Genomic DNA, 19,446 nt, shown 5'->3' with positions numbered 1-19,446 from the left:
CTTTTTCTTACTCTTTTAACTAATCAAGTTACCCCCAACAAAGCAATAGTATCGTATCGTAGACCTCCTATCTATCTTGCATCTTGGATAATCAACATTCGAGTATCCTAACACGTCAATCTTCCTATGGGAAGTGTACAATAAACCCTTTCTAGGGCCTCCTTTCAAATATTGCAGAATTCTATGAGCAACTTCTAAGTGTATTTAGCATGGATGCTCCATGAATTGGCTAACAATTCTTATTGCATACGATATGTTCGGTCTTGTAATAGTGGTGTAAATCAACTCACCCACTATGCTCTTGTACTGTGGTCTATCCTTAAGCTCAACGCTTTGGTTGTTAGGAATTAGACGCTCTAATTCCAAATTAACAAGAACAATAATAATAATCGTGGAAGAAGGAAAAAAATAAGCACGAAAAACAAACAACAAGATTTATACAGGTTCGCCTCAAGGTGAGACTATGTCCTGTCTTCTGTCGTTGCAGTAATCCACTATAAAGATAAAATAGTTTACAAGAGAAATTATACACACTTGTGCTTTCTCTAACCTCTGGATGTGCACCCAATAGACTATACTTTTTTAACATATTTAAAAGGTACAAATATGTACTTCCTCTGAGATAGGATAATACCTTTTTGACTTTGGGTTACCTTAATACTAAGGAAATATTTTAGCTGCCTAAATCCTTTGTCTAAAAATGTTTCACCAAATACTTTTTTACTTGGTTTCTCGTAGGATCACTCCCTGATAACACAATATCATCCAAGTATACAACAACAACAACAACCCTAGGTTGTCTCCTCAACACAAACATGGAATCATCATAATGGCTTCTCATGAGACCAAAATTCTTAACTACCTTGTTAAACTTTTTGAACCAAGCCTTGAACTCTGTTTAAGCCCATAAATAGCCTTCTTTAATTTCACACCTTCCCGGTCTCTTCTTGAGCAACATACTTAAGAAGTTGCTCCATATATACTTCCTCCTGGAAATTACCATAAAGGAAGGTGTTTTTGATATCTAGTTGATGTAAGGGCTATCCTTTATTGATTGCCTTAGAAACTAAAATTCTAACAGATGGAAGACAGACAATTGGGAAGAATCTCAAACATCTCAATATAATAAGTATGGGTGCATCATTTTGTGACCAATTGAGCTTTATACCTTTTGATGTTCACATTAGTCTTTTTTCTATTTAATGGTACACCCATTGACATCCCTACAATGGCAGCTCCCTTAGGTGGGTTATAAAGCGTCCATATATCCTAGAGTCTAAGGCTTCCTTCTCCTCTTCCATAGCTTATTTTCATGAAGGCATTCTGCATCGTGTGAGGAATAGAAGAAGTAGACAAAGACAAGGTAAAGGATTTATAAGAAGGTAACAAAAAAAAATTAAAGGACATATTTGGATATTGGACGAGAAGTACATGACCTTTTTGTTTTCGAGGCATAATGGGTAAGTTTAAATAAGAGAGTTTAGATTCTGCCGGTGAAGAATGCGAGGGCTGGACTAGAGAAGGTCTTGTTGATGTTGGTCATGGTGTTGAACAATGTCATTGATACACTTGCTGTGGCTTTGAAGGCGATGGTCGTGGATGCACATGTGTGGTACCTACACTTGAAATATCCTCAACAACTATAGGAATTGGGTTGCAAACATCTGAATTCTCCTTAACTAGATTCAATGTAACTGATGGAGACTCACAAGATGACGTGAAGTAAGGCGTACTCTAAAAAATGTAACATCAACAGAAATATAAGTTTTCCTTGTAATAGGATTCTAGCACTTGTATCCCTTATGACAACATAAGTAACCCAACAAGACACATTTTTTTTGAGAAGAGTTGTAAATGTATTCAAAAGAAAAAATACAAACCTAGAGACTAAAAAAACATTTCCTCCACAACAAGATGTTGGAGGGTAACGCCTTTTTTAGCTTGAACATCGGCTAAATGATTAGCGGATCTTGGAACATGTTTCCAAGTACATAATAAAACAGAAGTTAAATTACAAATTTCATAAAAAATCTTCCAATGACGCCAAGGAGGTTTTGATGGCTTGGAGCACCAGTTTATAATGACTTGAGAGTCCCCTTCAATCAAGAGTGCACCGTCCTTTTTTTGTTTGAAGAGCTTCAGCCCGTTGAGCAAGCCATGTAATTCCACACAAGTAGAGTCTGACACTCCAATTGGACCCGTATAAGTGAAGAGAAGATTCGCTTGATCATCGTGAATTACTCCACCAAATCCAGCTGGGCCCGGACACCCGAAAGCACTTCCATCAAAATTTAATTTAAAGTGTCCAGGAGGAGGTCTAGTCCATTCTAACATAATAGGAACCTTCGAAGTAAGAGACATTTTTGCAACATTTCTCCAATTTTCCCTCATATTTGTTGCTCTTAGATCACATAATTCTTTGCGAAGGAGAACCCAAGAGCTAACTTGACCGACTATCTGATCACAAAGAATATTCCGAGGAATAGCTTTCTGATTGAATTTGCGATTGTTTCTTTCTTTCCATAAATTCCACGCAATGTGTCCAACACAACAAGATATTAAGATTTTCCCTAACTTCGGAAGACGAGAGCTAACCAAAGTTAAAATAGTGTTTTGCAAATCTTGCGAAGGGCAATATAATAAACCTATTTTGTCCATTAATTCGGTCCAAATCTTATGAGCATATTCGCAATGTAGAAGCGTGTGATCTGTTGTTTCAGGAGATGTGTTGCAAAATGGGCATTCTTGATTGGAAATATTATTGCCTCGTCTTTGCAAAGCGTCAGAAGTTAAGATTTTCTTACGACATACCGTCCAGATGAAAAATTTGATGCGAGGAGGAATCGGGAGCGACCATGCAAAAGCAGCAGGATGTTCTGCGTGGAGAGGCGGGTATGAAATCATATGATGGTACGTTGAGGCTGTAGAGAACATACCTTGTTTGTTGGGCGTCCAGATGAGTGTATCGACAGAATTTTTTAAGGCCACACCAGAAAGTAAATTGATCAGACCAGTAGCTTCAACAGCTTCAGAGTCATTTAACGCCCGCCTGAGATGAAGATTCCAACCACCCGAAGACTGCCAATGGTCAGAAATCATTGAGCTACGAGATCTTGACAGTTGGAATAAAAGAGGATAACTTTCCTCTAAACAACTAGCCCCGATCCACCAATCCGACCAGAATAGAGTATTTGTACCACTCCCAATATAGCATTTGACGGCAGATTTGAAGGTAGGTAAGAGTTTGGCAATTTTCTTCCAAACAGGGGATAACTTGTAAAATCTTCCCCCATCCGTCCACCAGCCATTCTCTTTTCCGGAATTAATTGCAACCATTCGGCGCCACAGTAGATTGGGTTGCATGTTGAACTTCCAAAACCACTTTAATAGCAGAGACTTGTTGGTGGTAGCAACGTCGCGAATCCTGAGGCCCCCCATTACAATTGGTTTACAAACATCTACCCATTTTACAAGATTAAACTTTTTTTCCCCATTTGGCCCATCCCATAAAAATCTTCTTTTCAAGAATTCAATTCTATCCCGAATAGAAGCTGGACAATGGTACAAAGATCAGAAATAGGATGGAATTCCATGAAGGCATGATTTAATTAGAACCAGTTTACCAGCTCTGGATAAAAATTTTCCTTTCCAAGAAGCCAGACGCTTCTCAAGCCTCTCAACAACCGGAAACCAGGAATTTTTCGAAGGCAGGAAAGGAGTCAAAGGTAAGCCCAGATATGTACTCAGAACTGATGCTACCTTACAACCCAGATAGTTCGCCATTGAGTTGAGAATAGATGCATCAATATTAAATCCAAAGATTGTTGTTTTTTCCCAACTTATCTTTTGACCAGACGTCATTTCAAAGATGTTCAAGATTGCTTTCATGTGTTTTATTTGTCTCATGGACCCTTCTCCAAAAAAAATAGAATCATCTGCAAACTGAAAAATGGGAACGTCTTGGATTGGATCAGAAAAAATAGGACTGAGCCAACCCGAACGTTTAGCAAACCGGATCATAGAGGTAAGGTATTCTCCAATGAGAGTAAAAATAAATGGAGAAAGGGGGTCTCCTTGTCTGATCCCCCTAGAGGCTTTGAAATATCCTCAGGGTTTCCTATTTACCAAAACAGAATAAGAAGGAGAGGAAATACAGCTCCTCATCCAAAATTTCCATCTTGTACCAAAACCCATACGGTCAAAAAGATAATCCACCAGTTTCCAATCAACCTGGTCAAAGGCTTTCTCAAAATCAATTTTCAGAACAAACCTAGGAAGGGAAGATTTTTGAACGAATCAAGAAGTTCATGAGCAGTTAGAGAAGAGTACAGGATGTTTCTGTCTCGGATAAAAGCACTTTGACAAGGATTAATTACCTTGTAAAGGACAACTTTTAGCCGTTTAGCCAATAGACGTCCAATAATTTTATATGAACTGGAAGTGAGGCTAATAGGCCGAAAATCTTTAGGCTCCTCCGAATTTGTTTTTTTAGGAATAAGTGCAATAAAAGATGCGCTGATTCCAGAGTGAGTAATTCCCACTTGGTGAAAATTATGAACGAAGGCACATACATTATTTTTTAACAGATCCCAAAAATAGTGATAAAACTCACCATTAAAGCCATCTGGTCCGGGGGCTTTATCTTTAGGAAGGCCAAGCACAACCCGTTCAATTTCTTCTGAGGAGAATGGTTTTTCAAGATCAACAGCGTCTTCAGTTGAGATGCGCTCGAAGTCGAGCTGATGGATTTTTGGTCTTCTGAAACTGACTTCTGAATATAGCTCTGAGAAATACTTCAACAAAAGGTTAGAAATGGAGGCACTATCCGTTACCACTTGGTCTCCGTTACAGAGAGCAGTGATACAGTTAGTCCTCCTCCTGGCCGAGGCGATGGAATGGAAAAACTTTGTATTTCCATCACCCTCAGCCATCCAACGAAATCTTGAACGTTGTTTCCAACGGACAGATTCAGAATGAAGAAACGTACGGTATTCAGCATTTAAATTATTTCTAATAAAAAAATCAGTAGGAGAGATTAACCTTTGTTCCTCCAGTAGATCCAGCTCAGAAATGCGGCGGTGAATCGAATCTTTCTGGGAAGCAGCAGAAACTCGGTGATTTTTATCCCACATTCTGATCTTTGTCTTGAGGGCTTTGAGTTTCCGAGGGAGGGCCCAGCTCGGGTTCGGATGATTTTCCAATTCGAGCCACCACGATTTCAAAGAAGGGATGAAAGCCTTGGTTAATACCCAGGCATTCTCAAACCGAAAGGGAGATCTTTCCCATGCAACAGGCCGAGAATTGAGTTGGATAGGCCAATGGTCAGATCCTATTTTGTTTAGGACTTGGCCAGAGGTGTTGGGAAAAAGGAGGTTCCATTCTATATTGGCAAAAAATCTGTCCAATTTAGACAAAATGGGGGGGTTCTGACAATTTGTCCAGGTGAATTTTTTCCCCGATAGAGGAGCCTCGGAAAAAGCCACACTATTGATAAAATCAGAAAAAGCTCTCATGGTTGATGAGGTTCGGGAGGCAGGAGGACTTTTGTCAGAGCAAAGTAATGTCACATTGAAGTCTCCTCCAATGAGCCAAGGGAGGTCCCACAATTGGACAAGCTGAAAGATTTCCTCCCAGAAAGATGCTCGGTCACGGTAACGAGTAGGCCCATATATGCCAGCTAGAGCCCAAGAAGTACCGAGGTTGTGATCCCGGAGCTGGATATCGATTGAGTATCGTCCCGGAAGGACGGAAATAGCATCAAAAGCAGTTGGATCCCAGATGACAATAATGCCCCCAGAATGGCCAATTGCACCCACATGCGCCCACGCTGGGTTGGAGTCATACCATAAATTACACACAATTGAGTAATCAAAAGACTGTATCTTCGTTTCAAGACAAGACACATTTAATGGAAAGAGGGGACAATTTGTTTCTAGTGTTACCAAGTAAATGAACAAAACATGTGAAACCAAACACTCTAGGACATACATCAAATACCTTGCAATGAGGTTTTAACACTTGTATAGGAATACATCCCCGTACAATAAAAGATGACATATGATTAATCAAATAACATGAGGTTAAGATTGCATCACCCCAAGAATACAAACGAACATGCTTATGAAATAACAATAAGCGGGTGACCTCAAGTAGATTTTTATTTTTTCTTTCAACAATCCCATTTTGTTGAGGGGTGTTTACACATGAAGTTTGATGGATGATTCCATGCAAGTCATTGAAGGAATTGAACTTTAGGTTGAAAAGCTCTAGACTATTATTTGTACAAAAAATGCGAATGGAAGCCCAAATTATGTTTTTATTTCATCGAAAACTTTGTAAATACATAAAAAACTTTTGATTTATTTTGAAGGAGATACACCCATGTTACTCTTCTTAAATCATCTATAAAGGACACAAAAATAGTTGAAACCAAATATACTTGAGACTCGACATAGGCCCCCCATACATCAGAGGTAACTAACTCAAAAAGGTTGAAACTTTGACTAGAACTAGCTGAAAAACTAGCTCTATGATGCTTCTCAAGTTGATAGATTCAAACTCGAATGATAGTCGAACGACAAAGAATGAAAGAAGTGGCGTAGCGTAGTTGGAGATGGATGACCCAAGTGCAGGTGCCACTAATATGGTGAAGTGTTTGTTAAGAGTGCCACAACCTTTAGGATAGATACACCATCCAGAAAGTAGAGCCCACATTTCTCTTGCCCGGAGCCAATTGTCTTATTCCTTTGCAAATCCTGAAAAACACAAGATGTAGGGTAAAAGGTTATGAAACATCACAAACTTATTAGTATTACTTATTGACAAGAGATTAATGAGAAATTTTGGAATAAATAAGACGTGCAATAGTGGCATGTGTGGAGTAGTTTTTACAATACCCTCACCTTGAACCTCTGAGGTGGACTCTTCAGCTAACGTGACAGTTTGATATGAATGTGAAGGAAGTAGATATGATAATAAGGTGGGCATACTTGACATATGTGTGGATGCTCTGAAATCAATGATCCATGAGGAACTAGATGACCCATGTTGTGCAATCATACTTGTGTTTGCCATGGTGGAACTCGCTGTGGAAGAGCATCCGGTATCTTGTGATGTGAGGGATGATGATGTGGACAACAATTATCCCAATCACTGAAGTAATTGCTGAATTTCTCCCTAAGTTTCATTAGAAGACACTTTATCACCTTCAATTACATTAGAACAGGCCCATGCTAGTTTTTCGAATTTATCCTAGCACTTATTAGAAGAATGATTCTTCCATTGTGGACATATCTCCTATAATCCAAGTCCTTCTAGGAAATGTGCTACTTGAATTTGTTTTTTTCTTATGGTAATTGATATGCATTTGTAGTAAAGGATGAAATGCACTAATCTCCCGCAAGACACCTTGCATCTTAGTAAAGTAGTCAATAACAGAATGGTTGCCTCCTCGCATTCGAGTAAAGTATTCAGTAACAAAATGGTTGCCCTATCGCATACTGCAATACTAGGTATACAAATCATACATTTTGGATAAATTGCTCTCCTAAGATAAGATGGATTCTAGAATAATCCAAATTTGCTTAGAAGTCTCACAACTCATCACTAGGTCACTAAATTTAGATTCTATACTATTAACAAGCCAAGTCATTTACCTGACTGTCTTTTGCCTCTCAGTTGTCTGTCATAGGATTAAGAGCATCATCCTTAAGGTACTTAGCCTTTCTCTTGGCTTTTAAAAATATACTTACCAATCTTGACCAATTGAAGCAGTTTTTCCCATTTAATTTCATTGAACTTAATTCGAATAGAATGAGCGTCTTTCCTTCTAGAATTTCCGGAGGAGTTGGGAGTAACAATCTCTTCAACATCAGCCATTTCTACCACAACCAGATAAGATAATAGCCAATAAACAATCACACCAAGAACAGTCTAGAAATACACTCGATTAGCAAAACCTCACTTGCATAGGTTTTAGGTGGTCCCCACTCTCAGAAATCAAACTTAGGGTGTATATTACAAGCCCTAGAAACCAAATTTAATACTTCAATTACAATCATAACAAATTTGAGACCCAAAACAGTACAACCCTTCCAAATAATTATGCTGCATAGGCATTACACAGACTTAGACAAGTGTGGGTCCAAATCTGCTCTAGAGCGAAGAAGAGATAGGAGAAAAACCTCTAAGGGCGCAATAACATATTTGTTTTTGAAACGGTGATGATTTCATTTCAAAGGAAAGCAAGAAAATACATCAAGGGAGGAGGGACCTAATTTAGCACAAGAGTTAGTAGCCAAGTGAATCTAGGGGCACAGTAACATATAATAACTGCTCAATAGGCAATTCAAGCCATCAACCAAGTGATTATGCCACAATGAAAAAGGGGATTTGACCTTTATATACTCAGAAGAATAGATCTATAGAATTCCTCCTTGTAGAAGTCGCTAGCTTTAAAAAAAGGAAGAACTAAGATTTTGCAGAACTTCCCAAGCTTGAACTTTGTCGCTTTGACACCATGTAAATTGTATAATAAAGAAGTAAAGATAAGAGGAGGAAGAAATGAAAGGGAGAAAAGAGGGAGAAGAAGGCTGCTGGAAGGGCAGCAGCTGTTAGGTATCAATTCAGTCCCTAATCTCTTTTATTGGGTCGTTTAAGAGAACAAACAACTAATAAGACAAAATTGTCCTTTTTTTTAAATGGTGCTGGATTTTATTAAGGAGAAACAAAAGAGAAGAACATTACATTAAGGGGGTCCTCCCTTAACAATGAGAGATTGGAGGGAGGCCCCGATTTTAGCAAGCTTGTCAGCAAAAGAGTTTGCTGATTGGGGTACATGGCTCCAAGAACAAGAAATTACAGAGGTAATGTCGAAAATAGAGTATAGAATGGACCAATGCCTCCAAAGGGGGGAAGCCAACCGGAGCACCAGCCAATGACCACTTTGGAGTCGCCTTCAATGAGAAGGTGGCTAGAAAGGTTGTCTTTAAAAATGATGTGGCCTTGAAGGAAAGTAAAGAGTTCAGCTGAGGTCAAGTCCACAATTCCCAAAGGGCCCGAATAGGAGATGATAGTCGAGCAGGTAGAGTCGCGGAAGACACTAGCAATACCAGCGACTCTGGGGCATTCGAATGCATTACCATCAAAATTGAGCTTGATAACACTAGGCTGGGGTGGAGGGGGGGTACTTTTGCGTTGGAACATAGCCATCTAGACCCTCCAGGAGTAGTGTGTTAGTGGAGGAGAAGGTGGCTGGCTGATTTGTCGCAAGTACTGCAAAGGGGACAAAAGGCTGTCCAGGCTAAGGTGGCCACGTCTGTGAAGGTTGTAAGCTATAAGGATCCTGCTTGTAATTGCTGTCCAAACAAAGAACCTGATTTTCTATGGTGTTGAAAGTTTCCTGGCAGCAGCAGCAGCATTCTTAGCAGAGCTGGAGGTCCATCCCCAGATGCGGGAAAAGGCCAAGGAGACCGAGAAGCAACCGTTCTCAGCAGGCGGCTAAAGAAGCTTGTTGGGCATATGGGGCCTGATCACAACAGATTCCAATTCTGATAGGAGACCGCATTGCTTGGTGGTCTCAATGTCATTGAAGCCACGCCGGAAGTAGAAGTTCCATGCAGAATTGTCACGGGCTTTTGCAATTGGGGCATCTTGATGAAGGGTGATAGGGAATATGGAGCTGAAGGCGTCTCTGAATGGTTTTCTACGCACCATCAATCTTTCCAAAAGAGGAGTTTGCGACCACTGCCAATGAAGAAGCGCACAACAGATTCAAACAAAGGAAGGAGGGGAGTGAGGAACTTCCAGATTGGTGACAATCTGCGACGGCTTGCTCCTATAGTCCACCATGTCAAACGCCTAGCAACTTCCCAGGAGGTCACCCATCCTAAGATTACTCTCGCTCAGGCTCGCTTAACTTCAGAGTTCTTAGTCAGATACCTAGCCAATACAACCCGAAAAGACTAGCCGTTTAAGGTGCGGAAAGCCAAGTACCTAACTCAAACCACAGACTCTAACAAGAGAGGATGGAACCACTCTGACACCCACCCAGCCCATTCTGGAGCCGTTTCTCACGGGATACGAACGCGGGCCGTGGTGTGCCTAGCTCTAATACTATGTCAAACGCCTAGCAACTTTCCAGGAGGTCACCCATCCTAAGATTACTCTCGCTCAGGCTCGCTTAACTTCAGAGTTCTTAGTCAGATACCTAGCCAATACAACCCGAAAAGACTAGCCGTTTAAGGTGCGGGAAGCCAAATACCTAACTCAGACCACAAACACTAACAAGAGTGGACGGAACTACTCTGACACACCTCACTCCCGGCCAATGAAGCTTGGATGCAACCATGGGTCTCTAGAGGCTGTTAGGAAAAGTCTTGAGTTTCCAATCCATTTGAGTAGTAAGGCACGATTCATGTCCTTTGTGAGGCGGATGCTAAGACTACCAAGAGGGTGTAGTAGGCAGACATCATTCCAACTGACAAAGGTGATATCTAAAGGTTTCATCAGATCCTCTCCAAAGAAAATGTTTCTTAATGGTTTCAATGCGGTTGGAGATGGATGCCAAGCAGTGCATGAAAGAGAGATACTAGTTGGGGAGGACCGCAATACCTGAGTTGAGCAAAATGAGTCTTCCAGCTATAGTGAGGAGCTTTCCTCACCAATTGGCAAGGCGCTACTCAATCCTGTCCACTAGAGGAGTCCAGAGATTCTTATTTGACCTGTTGTTAAACTGAGGAAGTCCGAGGTAGGTGGAAGGAGGGGAGGCCAAAGAGCATCCGAGATAGTCTGCCATGTTCTGAACGGTGGCCAAGTCAATATAGCCATATAAAGCTAAAAATGAAACCAAAAACATAATAAGATTGATGTATCACTATCCCATGAACTTGCTAGCCAATAGAATTCATGAATATAATATATATGCATATATGAAATATATATATACACACACAAAATACATATAATGACCAAAATACCCCTGATTCCATATTTTCTTATACAGTGTTTTTAGGCTTGGATGTGGTTTGGCTGGTTCTAGTTTAACCTGGCTCAGATACTGGTTGGACTTGTATTGGTCTATTTTTAGTAACATATAACATGGATAAGAACATAGGTCATTTTATACTCAAAAGCCTCATGTGGTAAAGTTGGAGTGCTGTCTATGCTAGCGAGAGGTGATGGCTTCAATGGCCCCTTATCTCCTATCTTGAATTTTATGCAAATTTTCTAACTCATATTTGTATTTTTTAAGTAAAAACTGTGTCATTGTGGTTGGATTTCATCTATTTACTGGTTGAACTGGTACATCTTGCCAAGTCAACTGGTTCTTTACAGAACATTGGTTTAGGCTACTAAAGAACCGAAGAGGACCATGGTTCCTGTTTGGTTTTCTGCTAGTCCAGTCTGATTCTAACATCATGACTTTTCATGGCTCCATTAGATGAGCGCTCTTGTTAATTATGCTTCTTTTTCTTGCTGATCCGTATATTATTTTCACTTAATCAGATTAAACCTGTTAAACCTGAAAGAAAACAATTGGATTCCATTCATTCTGATCTTAATCAGGGTAAGCATGTTCAATTGCCTGTTGATGCCCCTAAGCTTTCATATCTTTGCTTTTCTTTGTGCAATCCTTCATTCCTACTTGTAACTACATACTACATAGACAGTTATTTGTTTAAAGCTGTATCATATGAAGTCAAATATCCATGTAAAACTCTGTGCTGAGTTAAGGTTGGGATCAAAACACTGTACCGGTGATTTTCTTGCAAATGCTGTAACTGCTGTCTTAAGCTGGCTGCCTCCTTTTGCCAAAACTGTAGAACAGAATGCTTTCAATAGTCTAGAATAAGAATGTTCAGACAAGTAACTTTGATAGATAAGAAAGAAAATTCTGACTAGGAAGCTATAGTATATGGCACTGATCCTCATTGAACACTCAGATAAACAATATTGTCTGCTTTGTTATTCTTTGAAGTCAGTTGTTTCATGGTGGATCTTGATTCGACTTTTTCTTAGTTAAACATTGTTTTTGCTAATATAACAGTTAAAGAAAAGAAGAATAAAAGTTACGTGTAACGAAGTTCAAGAGGCATGGGAACTACCAAGATACTATCTGTTGTAGGGCTAATGTACATAGAATGGGAAGTTGTATTTGTGCTTAATAGTGATGGAACCCGCTGATAGTATCTCACTGAAAGATGCTAACTGCTGAAACTATTGCTCTTGCTTGCAATCTTTCTCTCTCTCTCTCTCTCTCTCTCTCTCTTTTCAAGGCTGGCTTTTTTTAACCTTGCTCCCAAGGCTATAGGCTAGAATTCATCCCCTTTAAATAACATTATTTGTTCTTGGTTTGTAATGAATGAAAATAAACTTGTGTAACCAGAATGTTGCTTACTACCAGCCTGTATAAGAGCTATGATAATAGTTTTTTAGTTACTTTTTTTTTTTTTTGAAATGATGTTGAATTTTATTATGAGAGCTCAAACGAGCTGATTACACGAGGGGAAACCTTCCCAAACAATGAGAGATTGCTGGGAGGTTTCGAATTTTGCCAATTTATCAGCCAAAGAATTGGTTGATCTAGGAACGAGGTTCCAATTACAATAAATGGATGACACAATGTCAGCAATACAATTAATGATTGGTCAGTGGCGCCAAGGAGGGGAGCTTTCTTTTGAACACCAACTGATGACAGTCTTTGAATGACCTTCAATAATCAGCTTGCCATGGAGCCGCTCTTTAAAGATTTGGAGGCCGAACAGAAGAGCACTCACTCCAGTAGTATTTGAATTAGCGATACCGAAAAGAAGAGCAGTATTTGGAGGCCGAACAGAAGCGCACTCACTCCGGCCCTGCATAGGATAAAATAGGGTCTCCACTGCTATCTCTAAAAACACCACCAGCTCCAGTCGGCCCAGGACAGCCTAAATCATTGCCATCAAAATTGAGTTTGATGCAGTGGTAAGGGGGAGGATCTCAGGTGGCCATAACCAAATTCCTATGAGGGCCCGCCATGTGCGCTATCAAACCCCAATTTTCTCGAAGGGAGACGCCCGATAGAGAAACAAACTCCTTCCTAGAATGTAGCCAGCTCGAGATAAGGCCCACTACCTGAGAAACTATATTATCCGGGTTGCTAGCCTTGGAATTGAATCTCCGGTTGTTTCGCTCTAGCCATATACACCATGGGACATGCGCAAGGCATGCCAAGGGAATTATCTTGCCTAGCTTAGGAAGGCGCATCCCCATAACCATCTCAAAAGTGTCAAAAAGGTCCTGATGTAGCCCCATTTGGAGACCAATCTTCTGAAATATCTTCATCCAGACTTGCCATGAAATGTCGCAATGTAAGAGAACATGTTGGACTGTCTCATCGCACACACAAAAAAGGGGACAAGTACGATTGGGGGCGGTGTAACCTCTTTTATGGAGGTTGTCAGAGGTGAGGATTTGTTCCCTGATGGCCGTCCACACGAAGAATTTGATTTTATTAGGCGCTGAAAGCTTCCATGCCAGGTTTGCCTTGTGCTCATGCATGTTGTAATCTTGTTTTCTAATGTGAGAGTAGGCGGATGTAACTGTGAATCGGCCATTAATGCTGGGCTTCCATATCAGTTTATCAACTGCATGCTCACAAATAGTAGTATTGCCGAGTCTGGATAGGAGAGCAAAAAGTGGTTACCTCGTCATTTAATCCCCGGCGAAATGTAAGACTCCATGAGTGATCTCTCCAAGAATCAGCCACTGAGCAAGAGAGATCCCTCGCCACCCTAGATAGCCCCGGGAAATCCTCAGAGAGGGGGCGGGGGTCACACCATTCGTCCAACCAAAAGAGAAGGGTCCTTCCATTTCTTGTGTGAAAGACAGTTGCATCTCTAAATATTGGGAAGAGCTTTTGAATTGATTTCTATATCAGGGATAGGAGCTGAATAGCGCCATCCTTCCTCCACCAGGCACCCAAAGGTTGAAGATAGAACCTGACCATATCTCACCCCATAGGCTGTTATGCTTGATGTTGAAGTTCCAAATCCATTTGAGCAAAAGGGCATTGTTCATCTCCTTCGTAGGCCGTATGCCTAAACTACCCCGATTTCGGGGCATGCAAATATCCTTCCAACTCACCAAATGGTATCTGAAGGTGTCCTCTGATCCTCTCCAGAGAAAGCATCGATGGATGGCATCAATCTTGTTGCAAACTGAGGCCAGACAGTGCATGAATGATAATAAATAGTTTGGTAGTCCTGCCAAACAAGACTTGAGGAGAGTGAGACGCCCAGCCGTAAATAACAGCTTGCCCCTCCAAGTAGCTAGTCTCTTCTCAAATTTCTCAATAAGTGGGGACAACAGCGTCGTCGAAGGCCGAGAGTCAAAGAGTGGTAGTCCAAGATATGTAGCTGGCAAATTTTCCATTGAGTACCCCAAATATTCAGCCATTCCCTGAAGCACATGAGAGTCAATATGATAGCCAAGGAAGGTGGTTTTCTTCCAGTTAATGTTCTGACCAAAAGCCAATTCAAATAGTCCCAATAAAGCACGTAGTTTTCGAATCTGATCCATAGTACCAACCCCAAAGCAAATTGTATCGTTTGCAAACTGAAGGATTGGCACATCAAAGGCTGCACAATCCGTTGTGGGGAGGATCCAACCTAGATTTTTGGCCGAATAGATCAAAGATGATAGGTATTCCGCTACCACATTGAAGAGCAAAGGGGAAAGGGGGTCTCCCTGCCTGATTCCCCTGGATCCCTTAAAATAACTACAAGCCGTTCCGTTGAGAAGAATGGAGTAGCTTGCAGAGGAGATGCAACTTTGAATCCAGAAGCGCCATTTTACCCCGAATCCCACTTCCCCAGGAGAGCGTCCTAAAGCTTCCAATTAACTCTGTCAAAGGCTTTCTCAAAATCAAGCTTCAGGATGAATCTGGGAAGCTTTAAAGTCTTAAAATGGTGGATGAGCTCGTGACATGCCATGACCGAGTCTAATATATTTCTTCCCTTGATAAAAACACTTTGGCCATGATGGATTGCAATAGGGAGAACCGCCTTGAGGCGATTGGCAAGGAGGCGCGCAAGCACTGGTGGTGAGGCTGATCGGCCGAAAGTCAGATGGAATTTCTGCCCCTTCTTTTTTAGGGATGAGGGCAATAAACGAAGCTCTGATGCTCCTATATCTAATGCCATGCTGATAGAACGAGTGGACAATGCAGGCAATGTCGTCTATGATGAAGGGCCAACATCGGCGATAGAATTCCCCATTGAAACCATCCGGACCTGGAGCACGATCCAAAGAAAGACCCAATGCTGCTTTTTCAATTTCCTTACTGGAGAAAGGGAGCTCTATGAGACTACCTGTGGCCGAAGGAATAGCCTGGAGATGAACCCTTTCGAAGAAAGGGTGAACTAGCTGGCCATCAGAGTATAATTCTGCAAAAAAGTTCACCTGTGAGTCCGAAGTGGGAATCTATCATAATCAGCCAATGGTCAGAAACAACCCTATTGAGGACTTTGCCTGCGGCATTGCTGTATAACTGAAGCCAGTCGTTGTTGGCTAAGAAGCGGTCAAGCTTGGAGAGGACGGGGGACTGTCTGCCATTTGACCAAGTGAGGTCTTCCCAGATAGGGTAACCTCGTCAAGATCCCAACAGCCAATAAAGTCTACAACAACAGCCAATAAAGTCTGCAATAACAACCAATAAAGTCTGCAAATAGCCTCATGGAGGTAGTGATTCTCCGGGAGGGCGGAGATTTCTCGTGGCAGAAGCGGGTAACATTGAAATCTCCCGCAAGCATCAAAGGAATGGGCCACCTCTGACAAGTCCTCTCAAGGTCATCCTAAAAGAGATTTCTCTCATGGTGTGTCTAGTAGGACCATGCATACCCACAAGGCACCAAATGTTCCCCGATCCTTTGTCTCTCAATTTGATTCCGAGGGAGTAAGTGCCACAACAACGATCAATCACCTCAATGGTAGTAGTGTCCCACACAATCATAATGCCACCAACCGATCCAATTGCATCCACAAAAATCCATCCAGGCTCCATTTGAGGCCACAATTCGCGGATATATCCAAGGGGCAGAGAAGCCGCCTTGGTTTCTTGAAGAATGGCAACAATTGCCTTGGTAGAGGCAAGGATGTTCCGAATTGCGGCACGACGATGCACGGATTCAATTCCTCTAACATTCCAAGAGATAATGATCATTGATCACTAGTCTTCTTCTTGGACTTCTCAGACAGGTGGTTATCTTCCCTAAGGGTCTCCGTGTAAACACTGCCCAACATCTTGGCAAGTTCCACTATCTGTGCCCAGGTTTCTGGGTCGAATTTTTGTTGTTCTATCTGAAGAGCAGCCACATACTTCTGAGCTTTTTCACCCGTCTCTGGAAGGATGAAGTCCCCTATCTCTGGATTGCAGGGGTATTAGGAATTAGCACTGGGACCATCCTGGAGAAGCTGTCTTGGCTGATCTCTATTCCGCCGCTGGTAGGTGGTAGGGGAGGAGGAAGAATTTTGGGGTGGGAAATATCTCGGAGGTGGTGGAGGGGGAGAGTTCATTATTTGAGTGGTGGTTTGAGGGGTTTGAGGACTGTGGGGTGTGACTGTAGCCCATTGCCCAAATTGACTAGGAGTCAAGGAGAGCCATTCTGATATCCCAATGATGCCCAAGGGGGTGTGGGGTGTGAGAGCAAGGGCCGTAGAAGACTCTTGCTGGGTTTCAAAGTGAACAAGTCAGGAATGGGGGTTGAGGTAGGAAATTCTGGGTGTGTAGGGGAGGTGAAGCTCATTAGTTAGCCATTGAAGTATGCTTGACTTGACGATACTGGAGGAGGTGTGGACTAGGATAGAGTGGGTCAGAGATTGTCGCCCTTTATGGAGCAAGTTTGGAGGGATTTGGATGGTTTTGGATTTTTCTGAAGGAAGAAGGTGTGTAGGAGCATGGTGTTCTGAAAAGAGGTTTTGAATGGCTGGGTTAGGTAATTTCGAGGGAAGGGAAGGGCTGGTGGGGGGGAGAAATGGCCTCAGAGGAGTGTTTTGTCTCTGCTGGGGCTCAGGTATAAAGGGGGGGGGGGAGGCTTGGGTGGTGCTGCTGGGTTTGGGGGCTCCCCCTGCCGAAGTCTGCGCCGGAAAGAGGCTTCAAATGGCTTATTTGAACTCCTTCCAGCCAAATCCCGAGTTTGTGGCCTCGAGAATGTAGATCTTGGCAAGCACTGTTGAGTTACGCCGATGGACGACACGACACTCTCTCTGTCCCCGAAAGGAGCTCACCGACAGGAAGAAAATCGAATCCTGTGTCCAAAGTTCACGGGTTCGGTTAGCTTCGTTTGTGACTCATTGGAACTAAAGGATGAAGCTTGAAGCGGCTTCCATCAGAATACAGATGAAGGGCCTCTTCGATCTGACGGCAGAGGAGATGCGAATCACCTGTCCGGAGCTCTTGGCGATTGGTGTTGTTAGGTCTGGGGGCTCCCCCTGCTGAAGTCTGCGCCGGATGGCTTATTCGAACTCCTTCCAGCCAAATCCCGAGTTTGTGGCCTCGGGAATGTAGATCTTGGCAAGCACTATTGAGTCACGCCGATGGACGACACGACACTCTCTTTGTCCCTGAAAGGAGCTCACCGACAGGAAGAAAATCGAATCCCGTGTCCAAAGTTCACGGGTTCGGTTAGCTTCGTTTGTGACTCGTTGGAACTGAAGGATGAAGCTTGAAGCGGCTTCCATCGGAATACAGATGAAGGACCTCTTCGATCCGACGGCAAAGGAGATGCGAATCACCTGTCCGGAGCTCTTGACGACTCTCTCCACTGTAAATCTTTCCTTTTCTTTCGCCGGGAGATCGTCTTCCAGTTGGCTTCGAAATCTTCCGTAGGAGGTTCCGTTGGCTCGTCAGAGGGAAGATTCAAGGTTTCCGAGTGTCTGGCTTGATGTTTTCTTGTTTCGGAATTTCTGTGTCTTCTCGGAAGGTCAACCTCTTTCCGTCTATCGGTGTCGGAGAAGGAGTCGACATCCTTGCTAGAAGTCTGCCGTCGAGGGTTCTGGTCACCGGCCTCAGGGACGGTGATCGGAGATGGATCTCGGCTCATTTTCGAAAAGCGGGGCACGTTAGCACATTCGAAGCTAACGGCGCACGTTACGCGTTAGTCAGATAGTCTTCTCAATGCATAAAAAAAAGAGAGGAAAAGAGAGAAACAGTGGAAGGAAGTCTATGCAGAATTATAAGAGATGATCAATATTCTGGATGGCCCATATGTCCTGCAAGATGTACAAATAAATAGAATGGCAAAATTATAAAATTCCAATAACAAGTTTAAACCAGATGCTAAAGGAGAGTAAACATGATGAAACACTAATAATGCCACTCAAGGTAGCGTCTTTGATTGTCTAATAGCATGTTTATTGAAGGTAAGAATCATATGTCAATTGTTTTATCTATGAAGTCTAGAAGCTAACCCTTATATTTTATCATCAAGTTGAAATAAATCTATTTGATTATCAAGTGTAGCATTCAAGAAAATCGACAAAAAAGCATTCTGGATCACTGTAGTTTTTCCATCTAATGGTCCCACTATCCTCAATAAACTTTAACACTTTCCCAACATAATTGGACTGATAGCTGAAATCAGAAATTGGAGGCGACTTATGCATTGCTTTCTTTGGTTCTTTGGAAAATTGCACTCTTTTATTGTAAAAGCTAAAACGTATCTTGTGCATTACGTTTGAGTTCTGTTTGAGGCTTATCTGCTTTTGAGGGTGGCTTAACAATAGAATTATCTCATTGGCATGAATGTTATATTTCTTTGTGTCAACTGTTTTCTAGAGGTTGATTAACAAGGGCACTTTTTGATTAACATATCTCCATTTCATAGCAAACAATGTTAGAATAGTTATATGAGAATACAAATTTTTTGTTTTTTCAAATTAAGGAAGTCCACTCTTATGCTGATAAAAAAATGTCATGTATCTTTGTCCAAGAGCAGGTATGGAAGAGTCCTTCATGACTCTCACATAAAAAATCTCATAGAGCCAAAATTAATATCATGGAGTCTAAAAAGAGTCTCATGGGAAGGAAGTCGCATTTAAAAGGTTCATTTTAAAGGTATTTTAGCTATTTTAGTCTTCTATTCTTGTTCAGTTGTTTAACTGTTCTGCAACTTATCTTTTAGTAATTGACTTTGGGTGTAACTGGGACAAGGGTAGTTTAATTGTAATTGGATTATACCTATTTCCTTTATTATATATAGAGACTCATTGTATTCAAATTACAAGAAGTCAGTGAAGTATTTCTCTTTTCAAAAAATTTAACATGGTATCAGAGCAGTTATGTGAATTGACTCGGTCAACCCACAAATATAATGTGATTCATTTCTGATTTATGATCTCTATTAATTTAGCTTTGTATTATACCCTTTTTCTTCCTTTTTTGTCTAGTACCCATTATTTCCTTGGTGT

The 19,446-nt window shown here is 41.6% G+C and overlaps 1 protein-coding gene and 1 long non-coding RNA gene across 4 annotated transcripts in view; one reads left to right on the top strand and one right to left on the bottom strand.

The window, feature by feature from the left end:
* Nucleotides 1–19,446, bottom strand: part of LOC137951571 (MADS-box transcription factor 23-like) — a 66,044-nt gene that overhangs the window by 3,221 nt on the left and 43,377 nt on the right. For both annotated transcript variants that reach the window (XM_068798327.1, XM_068798329.1), the window contains exon 3: nucleotides 11,755–11,816. In XM_068798327.1, coding sequence (XP_068654428.1) covers nucleotides 11,755–11,816 — 62 coding nt within the window. The remainder of the gene's footprint in view (nucleotides 1–11,754; nucleotides 11,817–19,446) is intronic.
* Nucleotides 1–19,446, top strand: part of LOC137951572 (uncharacterized) — a 62,956-nt gene that overhangs the window by 14,583 nt on the left and 28,927 nt on the right. For both annotated transcript variants that reach the window (XR_011112138.1, XR_011112137.1), the window contains exon 6: nucleotides 18,975–19,093. This is a non-coding gene — a long non-coding RNA (uncharacterized lncRNA). The remainder of the gene's footprint in view (nucleotides 1–18,974; nucleotides 19,094–19,446) is intronic.

This window comes from Aristolochia californica, unplaced genomic scaffold (genome assembly GCF_029961685.1).
Source record: "Aristolochia californica isolate CCGP_79_NKW_82.1479 unplaced genomic scaffold, dmAriCali1.0.hap1 SCAF_15, whole genome shotgun sequence".
Lineage (NCBI taxonomy): Eukaryota > Viridiplantae > Streptophyta > Magnoliopsida > Piperales > Aristolochiaceae > Aristolochia > Aristolochia californica.
The sequence above is the reverse complement of the archived record's forward strand: the minus strand, read 5'-3'. Positions and strand labels throughout refer to the sequence as shown.